Source organism: Nerophis lumbriciformis, linkage group LG04 (genome assembly GCF_033978685.3).
Source record: "Nerophis lumbriciformis linkage group LG04, RoL_Nlum_v2.1, whole genome shotgun sequence".
Classification (NCBI taxonomy): domain Eukaryota; kingdom Metazoa; phylum Chordata; class Actinopteri; order Syngnathiformes; family Syngnathidae; genus Nerophis; species Nerophis lumbriciformis.
Genome location: NC_084551.2, coordinates 15097386 through 15117826, shown reverse-complemented (window position 1 = coordinate 15117826; position 20441 = coordinate 15097386). Strand labels below are relative to the sequence as shown.

Genomic DNA, 20441 nt, shown 5'->3' with positions numbered 1-20441 from the left:
ATTCTCAAACCCCCTGCAGTACCTCTGTGGACCCCATGGGGGTCACGGACCCCCTGTTGAAGACCTATGATTTGAATGAACCAATACTCTTTTAAAAGCCTATATTTATAGGAGGTGTTTTAATGAGATATAATAAGAACAAAAAGCAAAACGGAGTTTAATCCTCATTATCTGGTAAAAGTTCCATAACACTCTTGTCCGGTCCAAATTAAGAAAAAGAAAATATCGTCAATAATGTTGTATGATATACAAATACGATGTAACCAGTCATTGCTAAAGGGCCCCTCTAATGCTGACAACATTGGCACCTTTTTCACAAGAAATATTTCCCCTAAAATATACACAGTTGTGATTTTATAACGACTCAAAATCAACATTACTTCACATCAAATATTCCACTTAAAATATATTTTGGGGAAAATACATCATATTTTGTGTGTTTGCCATAGAAAAAACAACATTATCTTCACAATAAGGGCATACAACAAACCAAAAGAACATAAACAAATAAAGATTGAATACTATTAACCGCAATAAGTAAGTGTAAAAAAAAAAAAAAAAAAATATTATTATTTGTACACTTTCAGAATGTGCTTGTTCTATTTTTAAGCAAAAAAAAAAACAATCTGAAGTTGTCTTTATTTTTAAGTTATCGAGCCGTGATTTTACCAGTCCGGCCCACTTGGGAGTAGATTTTTTCCTCCATGTGGCCCCCGATCTAAAATGACTTTGACACTCCTGTATTAGAGTGTGTTGAAACAAATTTAATAAAACCATTAAATTTGTGAAAAAAAATTGTAAGGAGATACAAAATAATTCTCAAAACCCCTGCAGTACCCCTGTGGACCCCATGGGGATCACGGACCCCCTGTTGAAGACCTATGATTTGAATGAACCAATACTCTTTTAAAAGCCTATATTTATAAGAGGTGTTTTAATGAGATATAATAAGAACAAAAAGCAAAACGGAGTTTAATCCTCATTATCTGGTAAAAGTTCCAGAACACTCTTTTGTCCGGTCCAAATTAAGAAAAAGAAAATATCGTCAAAAATGTTGTATGATATACAAATATGATGTAACAAGTCATTGTTGAAGGGCCCCTCTAATTGGCACCTTTTTCACAAGAAACATTTCCCCTAAAATATACACAGTTGTGATTTTATAACGACTCAAAATCAACGTTACTTCACATCAAATATTCCACTTAAAATATATTTTGGGGGAAAATATATCATATTTTTGTGTGTTTGCCATAGAAAAAACAACATTATCTTCACAATAAGGGCATACAACAAACCAAAAAAACATAAGCAAATAAAGATTGAATACTATTAACCGCAATATGTAAGTGTAAAAATAAAAGCAACAACATTATTATTTGTACACTTTCAGAATGTGCCTGTTCTATTTTTAAGCAAAAAAAAAACAATCTGAACTTGTCTTTATTTTTAAGTTATCGAGCCGTGATTTTACCAGTCCGGCCCACTTTGGAGTAGATTTTTCTCCATGTGGCCCCCGGTCTAAAATGAGTTTGACACCCCTGGATAAAACCATTACATTTGTGAAAAAAAAATTGTAAGGAGATACAAAATAATTCTCAAACCCCCTGCAGTACCTCTGTGGACCCCATGGGGGTCATGGACCCCCTGTTGAAGACCTATGATTTGAATGAACCAATACTCTTTTAAAAGCCTATATTTATAGGTTTTAATGAGATATAATAAGAACAAAAAGCAAAACGGAGTTTAATCCTCATTATCTGGTAAAAGTTCCATAACACTCTTTTGTCCGGTCCAAATTAAGAAAAAGAAAATATCGTCAAAAATGTTGTATGATATACAAATATGATGTAACAAGTCATTGTTGAAGGGCCCCTCTAATTGGCACCTTTTTCACAAGAAACATTTCCCCTAAAATATACACAGTTGTGATTTTATAACGACTCAAAATCAACGTTACTTCACATCAAATATTCCACTTAAAATATATTTTGGGGGAAAATATATCATATTTTTGTGTGTTTGCCATAGAAAAAACAACGTTATCTTCACAATAAGGGCATACAACAAACCAAAAAAACATAAGCAAATAAAGATTGAATACTATTAACCGCAATATGTAAGTGTAAAAATAAAAGCAACAACATTATTATTTGTACACTTTCAGAATGTGCCTGTTCTATTTTTAAGCAAAAAAAAACAATCTGAACTTGTCTTTATTTTTAAGTTATCGAGCCGTGATTTTACCAGTCCGGCCCACTTTGGAGTAGATTTTTCTCCATGTGGCCCCCGGTCTAAAATGAGTTTGACACCCCTGGATAAAACCATTACATTTGTGAAAAAAAAATTGTAAGGAGATACAAAATAATTCTCAAACCCCCTGCAGTACCTCTGTGGACCCCATGGGGGTCATGGACCCCCTGTTGAAGACCTATGATTTGAATGAACCTATATTTATAGGAGGTGTTTTAATGAGATATAATAAGAACAAAAAGCAAAACACTCTTTTGTCCGGTCCAAATTAAGAAAAAGAAAATATCGTCAAAAATGTTGTATGATATACAAATATGATGTAACAAGTCATTGTTGAAGGGCCCCTCTAATGCTGACAACATTGGCACCTTTTTCACAAGAAACATTTCCCCTAAAATATACACAGTTGTGGTTTTAAAACGACTCAAAATCAACATTATTATGAAGGATTGAGCTAGTCAAGGCACCAATTTCTTCACGTCAAATATTCCACTTAAAATATTTTTTGGGCGAAAATATTTCATATTTTGTGTGTTTGCCATAGAAAAAAGAAACTTTTCTTCACAATAAGGGCATACAACGAACCAAAAAATTATAAACATATAAAGATAGAATACTAATAACCGCAACATGTGAGTGTAAAAAAAAACAACTTAAACAAAGAAAACAGTCTGAAGTTGTCTTTATTTTTAAGTTATCGTGCCGTGATTTTACCAGTCCGGCCCACTTGGGAGTAGATTTTTCCTCCATGTGGCCCCCGATATAAAATGAGTTTGACACCCCTGGCATAACATGAGACATCTGGAGTGATTTTCATATATTTTATTGATGAAAACATCTTCTGACCCATTGGACACGTGACATTACATAGCTAAACGCTATTGAGAACAAATCCATCGAAGCCCAATCACAGATTCCAGAGAGCTGCAACAAGTGCAGCCTCTGTTACATTTATAGATATTTAAAAAAACAACCAAAAAAAAACAACATAACACTCATAAAAATAGACGTACAAGACAAGGATCTTCATTTATCTTTTCCCTGTGTGTTTTTGTAAAAGACTGCACCATGAGGAACATGAAGTGTATTTTGTATGAGACAATCCACCATCTCTAATTGATAGGCACAATCACTAACAGACTTCGGCAAAAACGACAACAAAAAAAGGCAATACGACGCCCGCACAATCAACAAAGACAATCACTGAGAAGAAGTATGTGGGCTAAAAAGGACGATAAAGGAAATATTGCAGTTTCGGCTTGGTTCTGCTCTTCAAAAGTCGTGACTCACTTTGTTTACATACCAGCAGGAGAGGCTGCGGCATGAAGTGGAGTTGGCAAAGCTGAAGCGTGTATTCATATATGTACAAAGAATGGAGCTTTTTCCAACAAGTCGCAGCAACGACTGTTTTTAGATGATTAAAAAAAAAAAGCAAAGAAGAAAAAAAAAAAAAAAAAGTCCTTAAGATGTGAAATCAGAATCAAGCTTGGTAGCCCTGGAGAGATCAACCCCATCACCAGCTGCACCCATCTCTCCCATTTCCTTCCTTCTGCCTTTTATTTATTTGTATTTTTATTTTTTTGATAATGTCTCACTTCTGTCTGTTTCCTGCACCCCTAAGTACATGAAAGAACACATGGTAGGTGTTTTACCGCCACAAATGTCCGGCCTATCAACATAAAGGCTACCAGCCGGACACCAAAAAAAAAAAAAAAAAAAAAAACCTTTGGTGTTCTCAGAGAGGCAAGCCTAAACTAGGAGCTCTTGAGCAGCGGCTGAGGAATTCCCGGTCAGGGTGCTACAGCAAATAAGTCTCGTCATCTTGAGGTGTCACGGCAAATATTCTTCAAGCGGGGAAACGTAGAAGAGCGCGCACACTCGCCGTTTCTCATCCCCGGTTACTACAGTATGGTGTTTGGAGCGTGGGTCCGCCAAAGACCACATAAACAAAAGGGGTGTGGATTTGCATACTGACATGTGGGAACCATACCAATTCCGTCCATTTTCTACTGATTGTCCCTTTCGGGGCCGCGGGCGGGGGTGCTGGAGCCTATCTCAGCTGCATTAAGGGCGGAAGGCGGGGTACACCCTGGACAAGTCGCCACCTCATCGCAGGGCCAACACTAGATAGACAGACAACATTCACACAATAGGGCCAATTTAGTCCATCCATGTTCTACCGCTTGTCCCTTTCGGGGGTGCAGGGGGGTGCTGGAGCCTATCTCAGCTGCATTAAGGGCGGAAGGCGGGGTACACCCTGGACAAGTCGCCACCTCATCGCAGGGCCAACACTAGATAGACAGACAACATTCACACACTAGGGCCAATTTAGTCCATCCATGTTCTACCGCTTGTCCCTTTCGGGGGTGCAGGGGGGTGCTGGAGCCTATCTCAGCTGCATTCAGGGCGGAAGGCGGGGTACACCCTGGACAAGTCGCCACCTCATCGCAGGGCCAACACAGATAGACAGACTACATTCACACTCACATTCACACACTAGGGACCATTTAGTCCATCCATGTTCTACCGCTTGTCCCTTTCGGGGGTGCAGGGGGGTGCTGGAGCCTATCTCAGCTGCATTCAGGGCGGAAGGCGGGCTACACCCTGGACAAGTCGCCAGCTCATCGCAGGGCCAACACAGATAGACAGACAACATTCACACTCACATTTACACACTAGGGCCAATTTAGTCCATCCATGTTCTACCGCTTGTCCCTTTCAGGGGTGCAGGAGCCTATCTCAGCTGCATTCAGGGCGGAAGGCGGGCTACACCTTGGACAAGTCGCCACCTCATCGCAGGGCCAACACAGATAGACAGACAACATTCACACACTAGGGCCAATTTAGTCCATCCATGTTCTACCGCTTGTCCCTTTCGGGGGTGCAGGAGCCTATCTCAGCTGCATTCAGGGCGGAAGGCGGGCTACACCCTGGACAAGTCGCCTCCTCATTGCAGGGCCAACACAGATAGACGGACAACATTCACACACTAGGGCCAATTTAGTCCATCCATGTTCTACCGCTTGTCCCTTTCGGGGGTGCAGGGGGGTGCTGGAGCCTATCTCAGCTGCATTCAGGGCGGAAGGCGGGGTACACCCTGGACAAGTCGCCACCTCATCGCAGGGCCAACACAGATAGTTCACACACTAGGGACCATTTTAGTGTTGCCAATCAACCTATCCCCAGGTGCATGTCTTTGGAGGTGGGAGGAAGCCGGAGTACCCGGAGGGAACCCAGGCAGTCACGGGGAGAACATGCAAACTCCACACGGGGATCAAACCCAGGACCTTTGTATTGTGAGGCACATGCACTAACCCCTGTTCCTAATCTGCTCAGTGGTCCTTGTGGTTAGAGTGTCCGCCCTGAGATCGGTAGGTCGTGACTTTAAACCCCATTACCTCCCTGCTTGGCACTCAGCTTCAAGGGTTGGAATTTGGGGGTTAAATCACCAAGAATGCTGCTGCTCACTGCTCCCCTCACCTCCCAGGGGGTGAACAAGGGTGATGGGTCAAATGCAGAGGATAATTTCACTACACCGAGTGTGTGTGTGACAATCATTGGTACTTTAACTTTAACTGAACTTTTCCACCTCTAACCGCCCCCTGCATTTATATTTGTGTCAGTTCCACATAAAAACCTGTGCACCATCGCTCTCAGACGCCCTATCAAGAAAAGTGGTGCCAATTCACATGAAAAATGACCCCTATGGCCTGCTCAGTCTGAAGGGTAATAGGCACTTAAACACACACATAGATAGTATAGAGCTTTGCACTTAATTCCCCCCCTTAAAAACAGGGTTTTATTGTAAAGAATGTAAAATCTTTGGTCTGTAACAACCATGTGTATACCCAAATGCAAAAGGAGATGCGGGTTCAGAGTGCTCGTGCACTAATGGGCTCCTGATTGCCGAGCGCAGTCCCACACGCGCGCTCTGAAGGCCCTTTTGAGAATTTTCTTTTATTCACATTGAATGATGCGCTTGAACCGCATGCATTCATACTCGCCGTATGAACACAAACACCAGCTTGGATGCAAAACCATTTGTGGAAAAATGCCGAGTTCTTCCCCCCCTTCCGCCGCCCTGGACTCCGTGCCGGCTCAGTTACAGGGCAGCCAGGTGGAGTAGGCCGGCTGCTGGCAGGCGAACACGGGCTGCACCTGCGCTACGTAGTAGTTGCTGAAGTTGCCGTCCGCCACGTACGGCGCGGGCTGGTAGAAACACGTGACGTTGGCCACGTTGGGGATGACGTTCTGCTCGGCCAGGACCCGCACGGCCAGCATGGCTATGAGCCCCAAGGTCTGCCGCCGCTCGTGTCCCATGAGGCACACCGTGCTCTCGTTGACCACGCCGTGGAGCGTCATCAGGTAGTCGTACTTGCGGTCCTCCAGGCCCACGAAGTGGTTCTGAAGGTAGGACTCCAGCTTGCGCTGCTGCTCGCCGATGTCGGGGAAGTCGATGAAGAAGCGCGAGCACATGTAGCGCTGGAGCGACTTCATCTCCGACTCCGAGGCGGCCTGGAAGTCCCGCACCAGCAGGTGGCAGTACTTGAGCAGGCCGCCGCCGCGGATCTCCTCCGGGTTGCGGGTGCAGATGACCTTGTGGCGCAGGTGGTCCAGGGCCTGGCCGAAGTCGCCGTACACGCTCTCGCCCATGATGGTGGGGTGGAACGTGGCGGTCATGGCGTTCTCCGAGCACTCGTAGAAGAGCAGCAGGGAGTCCAGCTTGATCTGGAAGGAGTCCACGCTGAACTCGAACTGACGGCGCAGAGAGTCCACAAACTTCAGCTCCACGTTCTTGCCCCGGTTGTTGGAGAGGGAGATGAGGCTCCAGCGGTCCGAGTCGTTGCACACCTTCACCATCTTCTGCACGTAGGCTTCCTGCGGGGGGGAGTGGAGACGGGTTATTTCAACGCACCCGTCCTGACCCCTCGTAATTAAAAGCAAAGAATGTGCTGGGATACGAGATCTAGCAGGCTGAGCTCGGGTTACCTTCATAATTGGTTTACCCCCAATCCTCTTAGGCACTTTTTACTATCACCAAACTAATCTAACCGCTCACAATGACCGTTAACCTAAATACAATTAAATCTTACCATTCAATTCAACATAAAAAGCGTGTAAACCAGGGGTCACCAACCTTTTTGAAACCAAGAGCTACTTCTTGGGTACTGATTAACAGGGGCGCCGCTAGGGATTTTGGGCCCCATGAAAAGAATCTTTACAGGGCCCCCAACACAGTGTCATTATTTTTTCTGTATTATAATTTCATCATCATTAGGGGCCTCTCTGGGCCCCCCTCCATCATGGGCCCCTAGAATCCGTCTCCTTTACCCCCCCCCCCTTTTTGGCGCCCCTGCTGATTAATGCGAAGGGCTACCAGTTTCCATCCATCCATTTTCTACCGCTTATTCCCTTTGGGGTCGCTGGAGCCTATCTCAGCTACAATAGGGCGGAAGGCAGAGTACACCCTGGACAAGTCGCCACCTCATCGCAGGGGCTACCAGTTACACACTTAAATAAATTGCCAGAAATAGCCAATTTGCTCAATTTACCTTTAACTCTATGTTGTTATTAATAATTAATGATATTTATCTCTGTGGAAACACTGATCATCTTAAGGATTTCTTCCAATAAATATATATAGAAACAGATACATATCAATATGCAACACTTTATTTATATATTCTCTCTAAGTGCACATTTTTCCAATTGAACATTTTCAAATGATCACTTCTAAGACAGTCTTGTGGAATCACAATATCCCATTTTAACTAGTTAGCCACTAACATTTTTTAACAAAATGTACAAATAATAATTCATGTAAAATACAAAAGTCAACTCTCAAATTTTTAAATAAATCATGTCACACTTTGAACTGGACACCGAATCTGTGATCTGTTTCTTTGTCAGTTAGTGAAGACCAAGTCTTTAAAATATTTTCTTGGATTTTCATATTCTATTTGTCTCTCTTAGAATTAAAAATGTCCAGCAAAGCAAGACCAGCTTGCTAGTAAATAAATACAATAAAAAAAATAGAGGCAGCTCACTGGTAAGTGCTGCTATTTGAGATACTGGTCCTTACGGGCTACCTGGTGCCCGCGGGCACCGCGTTGGTGACCCCTGGTGTAAACCAAGGACGTCCATAGAAATCATAGAAATGTGTAAAAAAAGACCTCAATCCTACCTTTAAAGTCAAAGGTGTAATCTTCTCTTTATTTACGCAGTCAGGTAAAAAGTCCAAGAGACAGTCCAGAACAATGTCCTTCACTATCTGGAAGTCACTTTCTCCTTTCATGTCTGCGCAGAATATGAGGTCGAGGTCTTTGAAGCCCAGTCCGCTGTCTCCGTGCAGAATGTGGCTGGCCGCGGACCCGTTTAACCGGACGTCCCGGACGCGGATCTGCCTCTCTTCCATCCTGCTGCGCACCACTTTGACAATCTGCCGGGGTTGCATCTGCAGCGTGGGGAAGTTCCCCCGTCCGTGGATGGGGATGGTGTCCGTCAGTATGGCGTCCAGGCGCTGCACTTGCTCCCAGCTCAGGACGCTGACGCTGCCGCCTTCCGCGGCGGGAAGACGGCTGCCGTTTGAGCCGCTGCCGCCCTCGGACATGGTGACGCTGCGGAATGCCGTGGAGGAACTGGAAGGAAACGGGATCGGATGCGTATTTACGCACGAAGTCAGGTCCGTGGGGTGACTGGAAGCGCGTCGATTATCTGCATTTTTACGAGTGGGTGTTGAACACGGATAGTGAGTCGCGGATCCACAAGTTGCGCACTTGGAGTGAAGAAGACGATCCACGGACGTGGAGTCAGTGCGCATCACACGCGTTGAAGGTGCGTTATGATCCACCAGCTGCTTGGCTTTTCCGGCTCCATCGCTCCAAGGCACGCCTATGATTTGATCAATTTGCATGAATTGAAGCTGCGTCCTCCCCCCCCCCCCCGTCGCATCAGCGCCGTGCAGGGAGAAAGTGTGTGCGTCCTCCAAAAGGGACAGCCTTTTTACGCATTGGATCGTTTCTTCTCCCGCTGCCAACTAATGTTCTGCTTAAAGCGACATGTGCGCGGATGAGGTCCAATTTGCGTTCCTGGAGTCCGTTTAACGCCAGATACTCCCCTGCTGGTGAGGAGGTTAACTGCCACCCGCACAATCCAATTGTCGACCGTGTCGATACCAAGGGTAGTATCCGTATCGGATCGATATCAGCATGATGAAATTTATATTTTTCCAGTTCCATTCAGTTATTTTTTTTTCCCTTTAATCAAAATAAGGAGAGCGAATATTAATGAAAGCTATAAATGATTTAATTTCCGTCTGTAGTCCCCATAACAGGTTGGTGTACACTGCATTCTAATATTAACATTGTGAATAAAAACATATTGTTATATGTGCATGTTGGACACAGGAGGACTTTGAATGATATCATTTAAAATGGTGCTGTCAACTATAGAGTATTAAAATCATATTAATCACACTTTTGAATTTGGACTAATCAGGATTAATCACAGTAATTAGTAGGGGTGTGGGAAAAAATCGATTTGAATTCGAATCGCGATTCTCACATTGCGCGATTCAGAATCGATTCTCATTTTTAAAAAATGTATTTTTATTTTTTTTTAATTTTATTTTTTTTAATGAATTATTCCAACAAAACAATACGCAGCAATACCATAACAATGCAATCCAATTCCAAAAACAAACCCGACCCAGCAATTACACTCAGAACTGCAATAAACAGTAGTGAAACAAAAATGAATATTATCAACAACAGTATCAATGTTAGTTACAATTTCAACATAGCAGTGATTAAAAATCCCTCATTGACATTATCATTAGACATTTATAAAAATAAAAAAAAAGAACAATAGTGTCACAGTGGCTTATACTTGCATCGCATCTCATAAGCTTGACAACACACTGTGTCCAATATTTTCACAAAGATAAAATAAGTCATATTTTTGGTTCATTTAATAGTTAAAACAAATTTACATTATTGCAATCAGTTGATAAAAACAGTGTCCTTTACAATTAGAAAAGCTTTTTACAAAAATCTACTACTCTGCTTGCATGTTAGCAGACTGGGGTAGATTCTGCTGAAATCCTATGTATTGAATGAAAAGAGAATCGTTTTGAATCGGGAAAAAAAATCGTTTTTCAATCGAGAATCGTGTTGAATTGAAAAAAAAAATCGTAGAAAATGGATGGATGGATGGATTTTGAATCGAATCGTGACCCCAAGAATCGATATTGAATCAAATCGTGGGACACCCAAAGATTCACAGCCAGAGTAATTAGATTAGATTGGTTTATTTCAAAGGGGACAATGCAATTTCATAAAACACATGACTACACATGGTTAAAAAAGCCAGAATTAGCCATCTGTAGTCCCCTGGCCACAATGTAAAAAAGACAGTAAAATTACAATTTAAAAGAAAAAGAATAGAGAGAGAGAAAAAAAAAAAAAAGCACACAATATGATTAAAAATTAAATATAAAATCACAATATAACATTTATCTTTGCAAAAAATCTTTTAGATAAGCCACATTTTCTATTTGTTTGTGAAGGCCTTGTAAGTTGTGACCAGTTTAACCTCCTCAGGTACTGAGTTCCACACATTTGCACTCCTTGGTTCAATCCCCACCTAGTACCAACCTCGTCATGTCCGTTGTGTCCTGAGCAAGACACTTCACCCTTGCTCCTGATGGGTGCTGGTAGCGCCTTGCATGGCAGCTCCCTCCATCAGTGTGTGAATGTGTGTGTGAATGGGTAAATGTGGAAGTAGTGTCAAAGCGCTTTGAGTACCTTGAAGGTAGAAAAGCGCTATACAAGTACAACCCATTTATCATTTATTTACTGACCAGGCCGACTTACTGAAAGTGCTCCTGCGCAGAGGAATATAACAGTCACCTCTGACAAGAGCCTCGAGTGACACGCTCACGGCTGTTTATTTGGCTGATGAACTCCGCCAGAGGATCTGGAGCCAATTCATGCAGTTCTTTAAAGGTCACTTTTAAGTCTGAATTGTGTGAAGACTGCCCCAGTTTAAAATACTCTATACTAAAATACTCCTTGCATGTTTGAAAATACCCCAACTTTTAGACACTAATGTATTATTGTCGGAATGTCAAACAGGAATATTTTTATAATGTTTTACTTGAATGCACGTTGTTAATTTGTTAACAGTTGTATATATTTTATAAAGTACTTTCTCACTCATCTTTGCACTTACGTATATAACAACCCGCCGTGCGTTTCACTTAAGACAGGGGTGTCAAACTCATTTTAGATCGGGGGCCACATGGAGAAAAATCTACAAATGAGCCGCACTGGTAAAATCACGGCACGATAACTTAAAAATAAAGATAACTTCAGATTGTTTTCTTGGTTGAAAAATAGAACAAGCACATTCTGAAATTGCACAAATCTTTTTGGGGTTTTTTAACACTTCCATGTTGCCGTTAATAGTAGTCTATCTTTATATCTCATTATTTATATTTTTTGAATAAATCATGCGATAATGTTCATCAGTCAACACATTGGTGTTCATTTTCAATCCATCAAGATAAAAAAAAATGTCAAAATCAAATTAAAATTTGTAATTTATGTAGTTTGATCATTTTCCTCAAATGATGTACTAACATCATGCAGTTTATTTTGTACATATGTAGCATCACCTACAAAGATGCAAAGAATTGCTATTGCGACATCCAGTGGACACATTTAGAACAGCGGTTTCTTTCATTAAAAAATGTCTGGTTAGTTTTTATACTTAGCAAACTCATCCCGCGGGCCGGATAAAACCTCTTTGCAGGCCTGATCCGGCCCTCGGGCCGTTTGTTAGACACCCCTGAGTTAAGGACATGGTTAAGGTAAAGGAGCATGTTCGCTCAAATAAATCACGTGATTAATCTGTGTTTATAAATGCAATATTTTTGTGATTAATCGCATTGGGTTAACTTAAATTTCGAACATTCCCAACTAAAATTTGTAATCTTGATTAATTATATTACATCTGTGATTAATCTGTTTTTAAAACAGTTTAACAGCTGTAATATACATTTGATTTATGTTCTTTAAACCAATTTCTCCACCCGTGATTGATTAAAATTATAATCATAATCAACATATTAAAGGCAAAATCATTCTAGAATCTTTGAACATTCTCAAGTACTGTAAAAATGATCTCCATCTGCAACACTGGCCCAGTATTTACTTGGTATCAGATCAATGTAAAATATTTCTACTTAACATTCGGGGTCATGGTCGACCAAAATGCGGATACCAAGTGAAAATTTGTGTTCATATTATTTACAAAAACATACAATTGGATGATTGATACCTAAGTTTGCAGTATCACCGAAAGCTACTTAACATACTGGATCACTCCTGATAGAACCAGATCTGGATTCTGAAGCTGCAGCTCAACATAAATCACATCACAACACTATCACACAATTTCTTAATTTTCTTTACACCACAGTTCAAACCTAACTTTATGACATTTTGCTCATGTTTGTAAATCACTCTCACTTTTTAGCAAGTAAACTTAAAGATGGTTTGTTTCATAATTGGCTTTAACTAAACCAGGGGTATCTAAATTGTGGTGGAGTCTCGTAGGAGTGTGTTTTTAGTGGCCCAAGAACACCCTACGGCCCTAAAGGGGGCAAAAAAATCTGAAAGTAAATGGGTAAAAGCTTAAAAATGGATAATACGCAGTCACCTATACGTAACGTTTGGTTTTAGCCTTTTTTGCAACAGTAAAGTTGATTTTAGTAGACATACCTGAAGCAAACATTGCACACACACAGATTGCAACATCGCCTCCTATAGGCCGTGTTGAGTCCTGACACACTGTAACTGTGATGCAATTAGGTTACCAGCAGGTTTTCTTCTTTACAGACACCTGTGGCCCGTTGTTACAAGGTGTGCCGCAGCCATGCTGCATTTGGCAGCGTAAAGCTCTACGTCACTAACGAGCACTCGGCTCTCTAAAGCCTGATTATCCCATTTGCTTAACGCCGAGGCCCATACAGGAGCTTTGCTGATGCACCGTCACACACGTCAAGCTCTGTGGTTTGTAAAAACCCTGCAGTTTAAGTAGCCAAACAGAAAAATGAGCACAAAGCGTGAGTGGTTACCCCTTACTGACTCATCACCTGTCACCACAATTATTTCTTTGTTCGACTCGTACTTTGCTTTCATGTGAGACTGTCAGGAGGATCACAAAACATTGATATTGATATTTCACATCTGGGAATGTACACAAAACCATTAATCAGCGATACAAGCAAGCGGAATGCAACTTATTCAATGTGTTTTCCAGGTGCACATTGAATAAATCACTCCCGTGATTTCTTAGAGCAGTACAAGTCAAATGGAAGTACTCATCCAAAACAGATTAATACATTTGCTTTATGTTGGCACCGACTGAAATGTATAAATGTAGTTGTGTCACTAAGGAAGTATTAATAGGATATACAACGTTTCCCTATTGGGACATGCTGATGTCTTTCCCTGTCATTTGACGGGATTGTGGTCGAAACCACACAGCTGCTCGTAGTATGGAATGTGGATAATATTTCCAAATAAGATAGGACGGTTTCCGGAGCGCACGGTGGCTTAGTGCTTAGCGTGTTAGTCTCAAAACACAGGTTCAAATGTCTGTTTGAACATCTCTCTCCAAAGTACTCATACAAAACCCAAAACCAGTGAAGTTGGCACGTTGTGTAAATCGTAAATAAAAACTGAATACCAGTGTTGGGACTACTGTAACGCCGTTAGTTTCGGCAGTAACTAGTAATCTAACGCGTTATTTTTTATTTTCAGTAACTCAGTTACCGTTACTACATGATGCGTTACTGCGTTATTTTACGTTACTTTTTATGTAGTATAAAGTGTTTTATCGGAGCGCCGCTGTGTCATCGTTCTGATTCTTCTTGTGTCACAAGCCGGAGAAGAGAGAGAGACATGCGCTCTGTGTGGGTGTGTGTGAGTGTGAGTGTGGGGAGCGAGGGGGGGGGGGCGTGTCTGATAATGGCGGAGCCAGAAGTCGAGTTTGCTAACATGGAGATATTTTCACTACTTTTCTTTTGTCGAGCACAAAGAAAATAACATTTTAGTTAAATGTAAATTGTGCTTTGGATCAAAGATGCCATCTACTGCCCAAAACAGCAATTCAAATCTGCTGAAACAAGCTACATAGCAACATGCTTCGACGAAGCTAGTAAAGAGAGACAGAGACTCTGATGCCATTTCACCTCCACCACCACCACCATTCCGTGCTGAAGGTACACACTCTGTCAATCAATGTTCCCTCTAATTGTTCATGTGTGAGCAAATGCAAAAAGTCCCTGAGCATTGAGTGGAGTCCATGTGAGCAACTTTAGACGTGCACACTGTGGCTACACCAGCAGCACACCTGTCCCAAACCTCACTAAATAACAACTTACATCTCCATCCATCCATCCATTTTCTACCGCTTGTCCCTTTCGGGGTCGCTGGAGCCTATCTCAGCTGCATTCGGGCGGAAGGCAGGGTACACCCTGGACAAGTCCCCACCTCATCACAGGGCCAACACAGATAGACAGACAACATTCTCTTATTATTATAATCAAATGACAGCAGTCATTTCCATTTCTAATGTAAGTGTTTAGGCCCACTTATAATGACAATAACAAAAAATATTGTTTTTCATGAACTGTGTACTTGTATTGTTTGTCTGGGTGGAGGTCCTGCTTTGGAAATCATTTGTACCCCTTTCAGACATTGCATTTAGTTCCCATTAAAACATTCACATGTTGCACAATGAGATGTAAGCAGGGGATCATGTGTACATTCCTGCAACTTCCTGTTTGTAAAAAATATATTTTTATTAGTATTTATTTAATATACTAACAGCATTTAATGATTAATATATATAAATTAAGATTCCTAATAAATGACACTAGAATAAGCACACATTTGATTGGTAAATCATAGTGTAACGACCTGGAATGACACTTTATGTGTGGTGTTGGAGTTGTCCGACTTTTTGTGTGGCTGTAAACGCATCACTGGCTAAGTGCCATATGTGCAAGTGTTGGCGCACGTGAGAGAGCGAGCGGCTGCTGTTAATATAACAAAGTTGCTTTTGGTCTGGTTTGTACTGCAGAAAATGACCAGTTTTGCTAGATATCATTTTTTTTACTAATGTTTTGGTGATGTGTTTATGGCCGACAGTAAAGAGTTTTGCTCAGTAAAGTGATGGATGGAATTCATGTCCTCAAAGCGTCTCGACAGACGTTACAATATTTGAACAATGATGACGAAAACGGTTTTCTCTGTCGTGTCCGTGTCGAAAATTGTTATGCGCTTATTTTTTTATTTGATTTTGTGCATGGCATAGATTTGCCGTGCGCAGAGGGCGCTTGAGCAGTGCGCAATTGCACAGGCGCGCTCCTGAGAGGGAACGTTGCTGTCAATTCTCTTATATACTCTTTCATTCTAGACTTCTAGAGTGTTTGATTATCACATCACTCTAAATGTATAGACTATAAAGTTCACAAACATAAAGAGGGATCCTAGTGGGCCAGGCCAATCGTTCCTTATCTCTAAACTAAAACTGGGGAAATGTGTAGAGTGTTCTGGGTTTCAGACATGATTTTGTATAAGAATTACTTGAGGAAGAAAATGCCTGGTTAGACTTTGTGTATGTAGTGTGTGCCTTTCTTGGTTTACATCTATGCTGTTATTATGCTGTTTGTTACTTATGTATGTTATGTTGCAGCTATTTAAAATAGTTTTGTCAATTTGTTCTGGCCAGAAACAAATTGGCCTTTGTAACATATCTTTGTCTTTGTGTGTTGTATGTAGAGCACATTGCTTAGCAGAGTTGAGTGATGCAAATGCATGTCAAGTTGATCAACAGATTGTATTATTCTCCAGTGCAATAACAGTACTGAAATGAAGGCTAAAAGGGCATTAATTGGAGCTTTAAAAAAAAAAGAAAAAAGAAGTAACTGAATAGTTACTTTTCACAGTAACGCATTACTTTTTGGTGTAAGTAACTGAGTTAGTAACTGAGTTACTTTTGAAATGAAGTAACTAGTAACTGTAACTAGTTACTGCTTTTCAGTAACTAACCCAACACTGCTGAATACAATGATTTGCAAATACTTTTCAACTTATATTCAATTGAATAGACTGTAAAGGAAGACATTTAATGTTCGAACTGAGTAACTTAATTTTTTTTTTGCAAAAAAATCATTAACTTAGAATTTAATGGCTGCAACACTTTGCAAAAAAGTTGGCACCGGGGGCATTTTTACCACCGTGTTACATGGCCTTTCCTTTTAACAACACTTAGTAAATGTTTGGGAACTGAGGAGCCCAATTTTGGAAGCTTTTCAGGTGGAATTATTTCACATTCTTGCTTGATGTACAGCTTAAGTTGTTGAACAATCTGTTGTTATTTTACGCTTCATAATGCGTCACACATTTTCAATGGGAGACAGGTCTGGACTACAGGCAAGCCAGTGTAGTACCCGCACTCTTTTACTATGAAGCCACGCTGTTGTAACACGTGCAGAATGCGGCTTGGCATTGTCTTGCTGAAATAAGCAGGGGCATCCATGAAAAAGACGTTGCTTGGATGGCAACATATGTTGCTCCAAAACCTGTAAGTACCTTTCAGCATTAATGGTGCCTTCACAGATGTGTAAGTTACCCATGTCTTGGGTACTAATACACCCCCATACCATCACAGACGCTGGCTTTTGAACTTTCCGCCTAACTGGTTCTTTTCCTCTTTGGTCCGGAGTCCACAGTTTCCAAAAACAATTTTAAATGTGGACTCGTCAGACCACAGAACACTTTTCCACTTTGCATCAGTGCATCTTAGATGAGCTCGGGCCCAGCGAAGCCAGCGGCGTTTGACAAATGGCTTTCGTTTGCATAGTAGTTTAAACTTGCACTTACAGATGTAGTAACGAACTGTAGTTATTGACAGTGGTTTTCTGAAGTGTTCCTGAGCCCATGTGGTGATATCCTTTACACACTGATGTCGCTTTTTGATGCAGTACCGCCTGAAGAATCGAAGGTCCGTAATATCATCACTTATGTGCAGTGGTTTCTCCAGATTCTCTGAACCTTTTGATGATGAAATCCCTAAAGTCCTTGCAATAGCTCGTTGAGAAATGTTCTTAAACTGCTGGACAATTTGCTCAGGCATTTGTTCACAAAGTGGTGACCCTCGCCCCATCCTTGTTTGTGAATGACTGAGCATTTCATGGAAGCTGCTTTTATACCCAACCATGGCACCCACCTCTTCCCAATTAGCCTGTTCACCGGATGTTCCAAATAAGTGTTTGATGAGCATTCCTCGACTTTCTCAGTTTTTTTTTTTGGCACTAGTGCCAGCTTTTTTGAAGCATGTTGCAGACATCAAATTCCAAAGTAGCTAATTATTTGCAAAAAATAAAGTTTCTCAGTTCAGACATTAAGTATATTGTCTTTGCAGTGCATTCAATTGAATATAGGTTAAAAAGGAATTGCAAGTCATTGTATTCTGTTTTTATTTACGATTTACCCAACGTGCCAACTTCACTGGTTTTGGATTTTGTAGAAAACCCACACAAGTACGGCTTCCTCCTACATTCTAAAAACATGCATGGTCGGTGATTTGGAAACTTTGTGATTACGTGTCCTGTTTATCTTCGCAAGGCCAACAACTATACTGAAAAAAAATATGAACCCAACACTTTTGTGTTTGCTCCTATTTTTCATGAGTTGAACTGAAGATCTTACACTTTTACTTTATACACAAAATACCTATTCGTCTCAAAACGTGTTCACAAATCTGTCTAAATGAGCAATTCTTCTTTGCCAAAATAATCCATCCCAACTCACAGGTGTGGCATATCAAGATGCTGATTAAACAGAACATAGGTGTGCCTTAGGCTGCCCACAATAAAAAGGCCACGCGGAAATATGCAGTTTTGCTTTAAAAGCAGTCAGTATCTGGTGTGACCACCGTTTGCCTCATTCAGTGCAACACATCTCCTTCGCATAGAGTTGATCAGGTTGTTGATTGTGGCCTGTGGAATGGTCCACTCCTCTTCAATTGCCATGCAAAGTTGCTGGATAGTGTCAGGAACTGGAAAACGTTGTTGCATACGCCGATCCACAGCATCCCAAACATGCTCAATGGGTGAGTATGCTGGCCATTCAAGAACTGCTTCCAGGAATTGTGTACAGATCCTTGCAAGATGGGGCAGTGCATTTTCATGCTGCAACAGGAGGTGAAGGTTTTGGGTGAATGGCACAACAATCAATCAATGGGCCTCAGGATCTCGTCACAGTATCTCTGCACATTCAGAATGCCATGAATAAAATGCATTTGCGTCTGATGTCCTTAACATACGCCTTCCCATAGCATACCCCCAACCCCACCTTGGGGCACTCGACTCACAACGTTGCCATCTGCAAACCACTCTACCACATGACGCCACACACGCTGTCTGCCATTTGCCCTTAACAGTGAAAAGTGGGATTCATCCATGAAAAGCACACCTTTCTACCCTGCCAGACGCCATCGAATGTGAGCATTCGCCCACTCAAGTCGGTTAAAACAACGAACTGCATTCCGGTCGTGGCCTCGATGAGGACGACAAGTATGCAGATGAGCTTCGCTGAGACAGTGTCTCACAGTTTGTGCAGAAATTGTTTGGTAATGCAAACCAATTGTTGAAGTAGCTGCCCAGGTGGCTGGTCTCAGAAGATCATGGAGGTGCACCTGCTGGATGTGGAGGTCCTGGGCTGGTGTGGTTACACCTGGTCTGCGGGTGTGAGTTGTACAGCTGAATTCACTGAAACGCCTTTGGAGACGGCTTATGGTAGAGAAATCAATCAATCGGTCTCAGAAGATCATGGCGGTGCACCTGCTGGATGTGGAGGTCTTGGGCTGGTGTGGTTACACCTGGTCTGCGATTGTGAGTTGTACTGCTGAATTCCCTGAAACGCCTTTGGAGACGGCTTATGGTAGAGAAATCAATCAATCAAAATGACTCAAAGGGCTGCATAAACCACAACATCTTCGGCTATGATCCCACATCAGGGCAAGAAAGAACTCAACCCAGTGGAAACAATGTGTAAACTTGGAAGGGACCGCAGAACTTTTATCTTTAAAAAATAAATGGGTCTTTATTTGTATGTACAAATTTATTAATATAAAAATGGCCCAAGCCCTTTGATTTTTGTTGGTATACGTCCTGAGTAGAACAAGATTGGACACCTGAGATCTAACAGGTAATTAAAAATAGGTTTACAAATACAGTATCACTACTGATAACTACTTAGCTTTGTGAAAAATAAGAAGAGTTCGTTTGCTTCCTTTTGACAATGATTTTGGCAGAAGAACTTGTTCTGCTATTTAGATATGGAAGAATGATCCAATGGGCAGCAGTAAGAAGACATCTGATTTTTACTGTACTCTCTTAGAGATGTGACCCAAAGTAAACATCTAATAACTGCATGTCAAATTTGATCAAAAACACTCAGAAATGGTTGGAAAGCGTCGAGGGCCCTACTAGAGGTGACAACTGTATGAGAAAACATGATTGAGTGCATGACTTCAAGACAAAGCTCCACTCATTTATGTCCCTCCAGTCATCTTTCACAAAGATAACAGGAATTCCAGGAGGTTGACTTTAGTTCCTCCTGGCTTTCCATGAGCTCATCTCACTGCTAACTGAAATAATGTCATTCCCTTCCTGCTTTTCAATCAAAATGCTTCAGGAAAAAAATGTCTGCATATTCGTCGTGTCAAGTAAATGGTGTGTGTGCGTGTGTGTGCGTGTGTGTGCAAGGGCGTAGGGGGGGTCTTTGGAGAGAATAAGCTCCAGTAATCAATTCAGCACAGAGGACTCCTTTATGTCAGTTGTTTGAGCCCAGTGGGGATGGTGTGTGCTGTGTTTGGTTTCATGTTATTCTTGCAGATTAAAGCTTAAAAGGTTACTGAGAGGATCATGTTTCGCAGTGAGATAAGGAGGCCCATCTCAGCCAGTCTGCCTTATTAGAAGGTCTTTAGACGCTCCCGGGCTGTACTTCCATGTAGAGTAAAGGAGTTAAATGCTGCTAAAGCACTTAAAAAAACTAATAGATGTGACAGACTTGCCTTAAATTTGGTGCGTCCGGTTCGAGTCTGCTGTC

The 20441-nt window shown here is 41.6% G+C and overlaps 1 protein-coding gene and 1 long non-coding RNA gene across 3 annotated transcripts in view; both read right to left on the bottom strand.

Moving 5' to 3' along the window:
• Positions 1-3060: 3060 nt before the first annotated feature.
• Positions 3061-9166, bottom strand: tent5aa (terminal nucleotidyltransferase 5Aa). Of its 2 annotated transcripts, XR_012050355.1 has the most exons (3): positions 8438-9166; positions 5043-7131; positions 3061-4358 (listed from the first exon to the last, which is right to left on the bottom strand). XR_012050355.1 is itself a non-coding variant. In XM_061949629.2 (2 exons), the coding sequence occupies exons 1-2, from the start codon at positions 9164-9166 to the stop codon at positions 6352-6354; spliced, it is 1509 nt and encodes a 502-aa protein (XP_061805613.2). In that variant the 3' UTR covers positions 3061-6351. The 2 variants fall into 2 exon arrangements, 1 of the variants encoding a protein (XP_061805613.2); XM_061949629.2 differs by having other exon boundaries at positions 3061-7131.
• The window catches only part of LOC140678739 (uncharacterized), an 88481-nt gene continuing 71100 nt past the window's right edge, over positions 3061-20441 (bottom strand). The window contains exon 2 of the long non-coding RNA XR_012050356.1: positions 3061-5196. This is a non-coding gene — a long non-coding RNA (uncharacterized lncRNA). The remainder of the gene's footprint in view (positions 5197-20441) is intronic.